Raw genomic sequence first — 8,455 nt, forward strand, 5'->3', positions numbered from 1 at the left:
CAGTAGACAATATATAGACTAATAAGTGCCTAAAGCACTGATCTGATGAAACAATCACTTGAATTCTTTTTCTCTGCAACAACAGAGAACATCAAAATTAGTAATTGTTATTGTCAAAACTGTGTTCAAATAGTTCATTTTCTGTACACTTATTTAAACACCGTCCAACATTGTTCTTCCATCCTCTGACTTTATTACGATGCCCATGAAACCTACAACTACAAATTAGCATTGGCCAGACTAACTTCGCCCCAACTTCTCCACAAGATTTTTCTCAATCTGCATTCTTTTATTGACCAGCACGGTGTACTTGGAGAGAAGGTCAGCATCGCCAGCAGGGAACGCAAGCTTTGCACTCAGAGATGTTTTGTCAAGCTTGTCCCCATACAAACATGAGATCGGCACAAATCGACCTTCCTTGTTGCACAACCATCCATGAGCAGCCCTTAGAGCTGCTCCCAAGGAAGCAGAATCTGGGGAACAAGACAGAAGATTACTCATCATAAAAAGACAATAGAAAATGATAAAAATTAAGCTCATTTATAGGAAAACCATTCTTGTTGCACATAAAACTAAACTAAAAGCAAATAGGCACTAAAACAGACCTGCAACCTGAATTAGCAACCTAGTTGCCAAGAAGGTAAAATCACTAAATAATTATTACATTGTTGGTTTAGATTGTCCTCTTGTTCATATGGTTCTTGTGTGATACTTGATGTTTCAAGAAAAGCGAGAATTAATGAAGTGAAAGTTTCCATAATTCTATATTAATTCAGCCTGACATATTTGTAGTCCTGAAGTTAAATAATATGGCATAATAAAGACTGATTGCATAATAAAGTCCAGCTGATAAAAACCCTATGAACAATTGTGACAAGAATGTTTCACCACATAAGATTGGCAAGGTCATAAACAATTGCTTGCTAGCATCAGAATGCTTTAAGCTACATATTAGGAATTAATAACTTAAAGGTGACATTTTCTTTATTGTGATTGAATGATGTATCACTTGCATGTCTCATGATACCCTTTCACAACTTTTAGCTATCCAAACACCATCCACAAAGGTCTACCATAAGTTACAGAAATTCGCATGCTTAGTGATACAGAACTGAAATCCATACAATGGAAGATAAATGTGTCAACACACCAGAAAACATGTGGATTGAAGAGGTTTCCACAAGTATATATTAAATGCATTACAAATAACAGGTGAGAAGTACAGGAAGAATTCTATATTTTCAAAAATTAAGTAATTAACTAAAAAGCAAAGGCACAGATCCATAACATTTAGAATGGAATTTCATTCTACTGTTTCTTTTTCACATTTGAGCAAATATATCAGTGATTTACAATCGTTGATAAAAGGTCCAATAATTAAAGTGTTAACTACGAATTACTTACATAATAGTAATCAGAATCACAAAATAAACATATCAAATTTGCATCAATTCTCAGCCTGTCATTAAATAAAACAATTATATTTGATGCCAAGATTTATCTTCAGCACTTCTATCTTGTTTTCTGTGTCAGGAGCTGGGGTTGTTCTAATTATGCCTGGCTGACAAAAGCTACTTGGGTTACTGATTACCCATTAATTGGTTTGGCCACATCTACCCACAGTAATAGTCTCTTTGATCCTTATGAATATAGTAAAATTATAAACAGCTGAGATAGGAAAGAGAAACCCAAAAGACTCATAAAATCAAACTAAATAGCAAAAATTATGTCAAAATTGCATAAACACAAATGTAGGTTACCTAAGGCAGGCAATAGGCATAACATTAGTACAGCAGAAACTTTTTTTACTCACCAGGTCGTTGTACTGTATAGACTGGGCAACCAAAAATGCTAGCTATTGACTTAAGAATACTCTCATTTTTTGATGCTCCACCAGTTGCTATTATCCTGTTTGGAGGAGTTGGCATACCAAACCTCTCGGCATGACCTCGCATTGAAAGAAACTGGCCTTCTATAATTGCACGCACCTACATCAGTAAGTTGCCATTCAGATTAGCATCCCATAGGTTGTCATCTGTTGACTTTCAAAGATTACTATGATATCTACCAACCTCTGATGGAGGATCAAACTCTTGGACCTCAACGACTTTTGTCTCATTTAATGAGTCAACATTTTCGAGCGCATAACGATGAAATCCAACTTTATACATATTATACCATGTCAGAATACAAATTGCACAAACTACATTTGAAAATTAAAGAACCACAGAAGAAATTACATAATGCAGGAAATAGATGTAAGTTGTCAATTACCTGGGAGGGGAGGCAAAATCTCATGCTCTTTGTAGTAGAATCCTAATTTTCCACCTATTAGAAAACAATAACAACAAGGCTAAGAAGATTTCAACAGAAAATGCAAATTTGTTTTCACTAGTATGTTAAAAGGCATAAGAATTAAAATGATATATGTAAAACAGAAGCTGGTGCACACACATTGAACTCGAAATAGCAGGGTGATGTCTATAGTTCTGTTCTCCTAAAGGAGAGCAGTAGTTCAGATAGTAAGATATCTTCCAGAAAAAATGAACATTAAATTTATAACTTATAAGCATATCATAACAAAGAATTTAAGAGAAAAATGTGCTGCAAAAAAGCAAGTAATCCTATCAGCATGCCATAATCAGTAGAACTTATCGACATTGCCACTTGCCCTCTATCGATTGATGTAAATCTCAAGCATAATTTTCCTAATATCTAAGGTCTCCAATCCACTTCCATGAGAATGAACCAAAAGTAAGAGTACAAAAGACAAGCATAAAATTATCAGCATTATCCGAGAATAAGCAAATACCATTTAAAGAAGGTGTTCTCTCCAAATACTTGTTGAAAGTGTCCCAAGTGCTTTCTGCACACCGATTACGCACATCTGTGCCCATGTCCAAATCATGAAGTTAATTATGATTTAACTTGGAGGCATTTCCAGATTAAAGAAGATGTGAACACTCAAAAGCAACACCTTCTCGGGTAAGTGAACCATTTTTATAAACCAGCATAACCATATAGCAAGTTGGATCAACAGGGTTTGGAAACACATGTCCTTCTAAACTGGGCTGAGGCTCACTAGTTATTCCAAAGACCTAAACAACCAGGAGCAAGGAAATAGTCAAAGACAACAGAAGTCATCCTGTGTTAGTCTGTGCATTCTGTAGCATCCCACATGAAAGAAAATTCAGAAATGGCAACTTACTGTATCACTAGTTCCAAGACTAATAGCTAGATCTCCAGGAGTATTGAGAGTCAAACCTGTGCAGCACCCAGAAAAAGGTTAAACCAATAAATTGTTTTAAATGTGTTTCAAATCCTATACAACCTTGATTGTAGAGAATACAGTGACACATCACCTTCATATTGGTTTGGAAGTGAGTGTAACTTCCAAATGAAATCAAATAAGCAAAGTGGCCATAAGGATATAAGAGATATTACAATTTAAAAAATGGAAAAATTACAAGACTGCCACATATTCAGGCTGATCTCTACAAGCTGGGTTGTAGAGGATACTCACTGTCCTTTGCAATTAATCTATATATCATAATGCACCACTATAACCATGCAGCATTAAGAAGTCGGTGATACTGACACATGCAAGCATAGGATAAGCCACACACCTGCAAGACTATTTGGATTGTCTCCGGACCACTGAATAACTAAACAACTTTTTTGAAAGTGGAACCTGCAAAGTTCGGTGCAATTAATAAATGGCAGATTTCTGGTTGATATCGACTCTTGCAAATTTATCGTTCAGAACAACTTGTGGCAAGGAAAGATGTGAAGAACTATATTTAAAGAAAATTTTGGCAAATAAAATTAACCATACATTAATATTTCTTTAAAATAAAAAATTCCAAACTCTAAGATGAATTTAATAAATTCATATCTGAAGCTAATTTATTAGGCATAACCGAAAAATGATAGTTCTAACTCAAACTGGTGAGTGTCCTCAACCAATCTCAGTTACTGATATTGATCCAAGTGACCAGCCGGAAATTGTTGGGATCTTATAAGTTGTTCTTTTGCATCCAAAGATTAATTGGTCTTCCATTTACAGTAGCACATGTAGATAGAAGAAAACATGTAAAGCATTGTTTAGAGCAAGGTCTGTCATACCGTACCGTACCAACATTTTGACCCGGGCTCGGTACCGGTACGGTACGATATACCGCTCGGTACACCCAAGTATACCGAGTGGTACACTCAGGTGTACCGAGCACTGTAGCACTGCTACACTCTACAGTGTACTGCTACAGTGCGGACCGGTATAGGGCGGTCCGCGTACCGCTGGCCTATTGGACCGGTACATACCGCCCGTACCGGGCGGTACGATCCAGTACGACAGACCTTAGTTTAGAGTTTAACTACCACACATGGATAGAGCCTGAGTGCCAATACAACATCACAGTAAATAGGAGAACTAAAACATAGCAAAAATTTGTCAGACTGCAGACTACATCTCTAATACACTACCATAAATTATCTCTCCATATAAACAACAAAACTAAATGATAAAAGCCTTCCAAGAGAATGAATTCATCCCAAATTACAATTTCCATGAAATCTTAATTACACAACCTTATGGTTAGTCAGGCTTCTCTTAGAACTTGGGAAATTATATTGAATGACTTGTGTTAATAGGTTAATTCATACTCAAAATGTGGTTTATCAAATTATTATCAATAGGTTACAGCATCCAGTATAAAAGTGGGGCAGTAAAAGTTAAGACCTTCACTGGGACTGCAGAAAGCACGGCAATGTATATCTGCAGAGCAGATAGAAGGTAAGGCCAGAAATATTACAAGCCACCATTTGTAACTTCCATCCTTCAATTTGACATAGGGCATATAAAAATCGTAAAAACATTACAGTTCAACTGAAAGCCGATGAACAATGACAACATCCCAAGTATGAATCTACACAAATACAAAATTAATCAGACCAATGAGATTACCTCTCAGATACGAATATATCAAACCAGCAATTACCTCTCAACAAAGTATGAAGATATCAAACCAGCAACCGCATGAGCAGGTGCCAAGTGTCCAAGCTTTTCTTCCAAACCTGGTGCTGTAGCCTACCAAAAAGGTATTATCAGTTGTTACAGTTATAATTGTCTCATTTTAAAAACACAGACTAATATTAATAGAACAAACCTCCAAAATAGTCTTTGACCAGACACGCTGTTTGATATCCATCAAATTCATCCCTGCTCCATCAGTTTCATCAATACTAGCATAGTTTCCAATTAGAATGGAAGCAATAAAAGAACTAACAAGAGAGATTCTCTCTGTGTCATTATAAACATCTGGTTGTGTTTGATATATCTTGCGTATCTGAGGCCCAGTATATCTCTCATAAGCACGAGATCCTGTAAGTTTTGATAACTCTAAAGCACCACCAACAGCTTTCTCTAGTTCTCTGCACTGTGATGTGGTACTACTATCCATCCATATGGGTGACTCCCTCACCGAAAAAGCATCTTCCAGTTGACTCCGCAATGGCTTCTTAGGATCCAAAGAAGTTAATATGGCTTTACCATGCTTGTTCCAGTACACACTTCCATGCTGTTGTCCACTCCCTGATATAGCCACTACTTTACCATAGTCCACTTTTGATTTCAGTTTCTCAAGTAAGACATCCAGAGCCTCCACCCACATCAAGGTAGGAGAAACAATCCTACCATTTCCAGAAGGGTCCCTGTATACCCCATCTTTGGTCCTATAGTGTGGCAGTTCAGTATCAAAATGCACACTCTCCGAATCGACAATAACAAGGTTGCCATCCAACACGGTAGCCTTAAGTGACCTGAATTGATTTTTTTGGCAATGACTTAGACTATTCGGAAAGGGAAACTATTACAAGAACAAAATAGTAAATTCTGAAAAAACATGAATTAGTTCCTTGGAACTTGATAATCATCAATTTTATTTCTAACTTAAACAAAGATAACAGGAAAAAAAAACATTCCACCTCCAATATTCATAGAGTTTCTAAAGTCATTAGTTCATTAGAAAATCACAAACAACACAATGCATTACAATCTTGGTAAGAATAGATTAAGTACTTGACTCAGTTTCATGATCAGCATCTCTCGACTACTAATTCAATGAGAATACAATATACTGTTGATAACCCGATCTTAAAAAAGTTCCGCAGGTGGTTGAGGTATAAGTACATTGAATCTCTCAATCGGTTTCGTGACTAAGACCTCTTGGACATACTGCAAACGAGTAACAAGCCTTCTCAAGATCCAAGATTTGGGTATCAAAATATCACCTTTTCTGAAAATACCAGATAATCTCATTATAGAAAAACCAAACATTAATTAGATCCCCTTACTTCCATCCCAAAGAACATCAAACGCGAAAGCCCTAATTCCAGGCGGTACATCATCGGAACAAAATCCTAAATCCCGAACGCGAGCAATGAGCATTCCATTCGAAACTACGATTAGGTAACCACATGACTAAATTCACAGCAAATAAGCACGAAAGATTTCAACTTTACGACAATACTACAGATTCAAAACAAAGACTTTCTGGAAAATGTCAGACACGGATGTGGAAGAAGACGCATACTGGGTTGAGCTGTCGAATCCGAGGAAAAGGGCGTCGCTTGGGAGCAAACCAGCCATGGCGAACCCTTCCCGATCTTTCGATGATGGAAGCCAATGTGTGCGTGAGGAAGAGAGATGGGGTGAAGGTAGGAGACCCGATGGATTGTGGGGTGAATTTTATCGAGCAAACGTAGATATTTCAAAACGGTAGAATATTAATTAGAATTGGATAAGATTTGGGATTTGGGTTCGTATTGGGAGGGCAAAAAAAAGGACAACAAGCGCGACGTTTTACCCAATTTTCCACCTTACTCACACGGCACGAGTTCATATTGATAGTTTTAGGTGGTCCCCGTCAAGATCTCCAATCGTTTGTCTTACCCACAGGTAAGAACAGATGAAAATTGGTGAAAGAAAACGCACTTAACTTCTCCGAGCAACAGTTTTGGTGCCGAAGTTTGATTACCCAATCTGCTACCTGCCTAATGATTGAAGAAATCAAATGGGGCCAACTGCACCAAATCGTGATATGGAGCGTCTATCTCTAATAAGATCACGAGTAGAGAAAAGGAAAGATTAGGTTGGAAGGATTTTAAGATAAAGGAAAAATTGGAAGCAGATTAATTTGGAGATATGAGAGAGAGAGAGTCCAAAAATAAAAAAACATACTGAAAAAGTCAAAGACACATTCAACATGACGTAATAAAAAATATCAATAATATATTTCAAAATAAAAATAATTTATTTGTAGCACTTAGGGTAATGAGATGGTACTAATTAATTCATATTTCAATTTATCATCTATTTTTCTTGCCTAAAATCCAGATTTGTTGGTAGGCCATCCTCTATTTGCGATGGTTGCTCTTCAACAACTATAAGCAAATCGAAGTTATTATATATCAATAATATTCATATTTTATTATCAGTTTAAGGTTTTTTAGGTAAATTGATTAATAAATAAATATTCATATTATCAATAATATACATTTTTTTTAAAGCAAAACCAAACTATTCCATTACTCACCCATTAAGTGGGGCAAGAATTATACTTAAAAGTATTTGGAGCTTTTTCTCCCCAAATATGAACAAAATAAAAATTATATTTTATTATTAATTATCTTTTTATAGAAAATCATAATTATCTCTCAATAATATTTTTGATGCTTAAATTAATAATATAATTAAAAAGAATAATATAAAGTTATTGTAAATATTTAGACCTCGTGACCCCATATATCGATAAAATAATTAGAATAGATGTGATCATACCATATAGCATTGGAGGAATTTATGGACAATAGATTATAATTTATTCATCTTAAATAACACAAGCTCTTCAACCATTTTGGTAAAATAACACAACATGAGGCTTTATTATTTATTTCTTCCTTAATTTGTTCTTGAATATGTGCAAGTGTGTGCATAAACAAAGGCCACATGTTCTTAGTTGGCCCTCATACCTTGTTCTTGTCTCCAAGTTCCAATTTCTGCAATCCAAATGCATAACCCAATCCAAATTGATGATCTTGTTTGATTTGTTAAAGAGTAGGTGGATGTAGTGCCAACTTCACCTAAGCCACATTATCCAAATTGGTTGGGCTAAATCCAATAATAAGCCTATATTTTGCAGATGAAATGAACTCAACATTCTATAGAGAGAGAGAGAGAGAGAGAGAGAGAGAGAGAGAGAGGGTTAATATACAAAATTTAGAAGTACTAATGCGACCGGTTGGTATTCACAGTTCAAACTACCTAGCTTGTGATTTGGTGAAACAGTGGGCCCATGTGGGCCCCGATTCAGTCTTCCATGAGAAAGGCTTCTCTCTCTCTCTCTGTCTCTCTATGTCTGCTGGTAATCCACCGTAGCAGGAAGCTCTCTGCCCCTCT

At 36.2% G+C, this 8,455-nt stretch overlaps 2 protein-coding genes across 3 annotated transcripts in view; one reads left to right on the forward strand and one right to left on the reverse strand.

The window, feature by feature from the left end:
- Positions 1 to 58: 58 nt before the first annotated feature.
- On the reverse strand, positions 59 to 6,770 carry LOC135610908 (xylulose kinase 2-like). The gene is made up of 11 exons (XM_065105941.1): positions 6,591 to 6,770; positions 5,166 to 5,817; positions 4,998 to 5,086; positions 3,627 to 3,691; positions 3,209 to 3,264; positions 2,978 to 3,098; positions 2,813 to 2,887; positions 2,275 to 2,328; positions 2,073 to 2,161; positions 1,814 to 1,988; positions 59 to 473 (listed from the first exon to the last, which is right to left on the reverse strand). The coding sequence occupies exons 1-11, from the start codon at positions 6,644 to 6,646 to the stop codon at positions 241 to 243; spliced, it is 1,665 nt and encodes a 554-aa protein (XP_064962013.1). The 5' UTR covers positions 6,647 to 6,770; the 3' UTR covers positions 59 to 240.
- A 1,553-nt stretch (positions 6,771 to 8,323) lies between these two features.
- Positions 8,324 to 8,455, forward strand: part of LOC135610909 (uncharacterized) — a 2,248-nt gene continuing 2,116 nt past the window's right edge. For both annotated transcript variants that reach the window (XM_065105943.1, XM_065105944.1), the window contains exon 1: positions 8,324 to 8,455. This exon is cut by the window's right edge and continues 68 nt beyond it. The gene's annotated coding sequence lies outside the window, so the exon portion shown is untranslated.

This window comes from Musa acuminata, chromosome BXJ2-4 (assembly GCF_036884655.1).
Source record: "Musa acuminata AAA Group cultivar baxijiao chromosome BXJ2-4, Cavendish_Baxijiao_AAA, whole genome shotgun sequence".
NCBI lineage: Eukaryota > Viridiplantae > Streptophyta > Magnoliopsida > Zingiberales > Musaceae > Musa > Musa acuminata.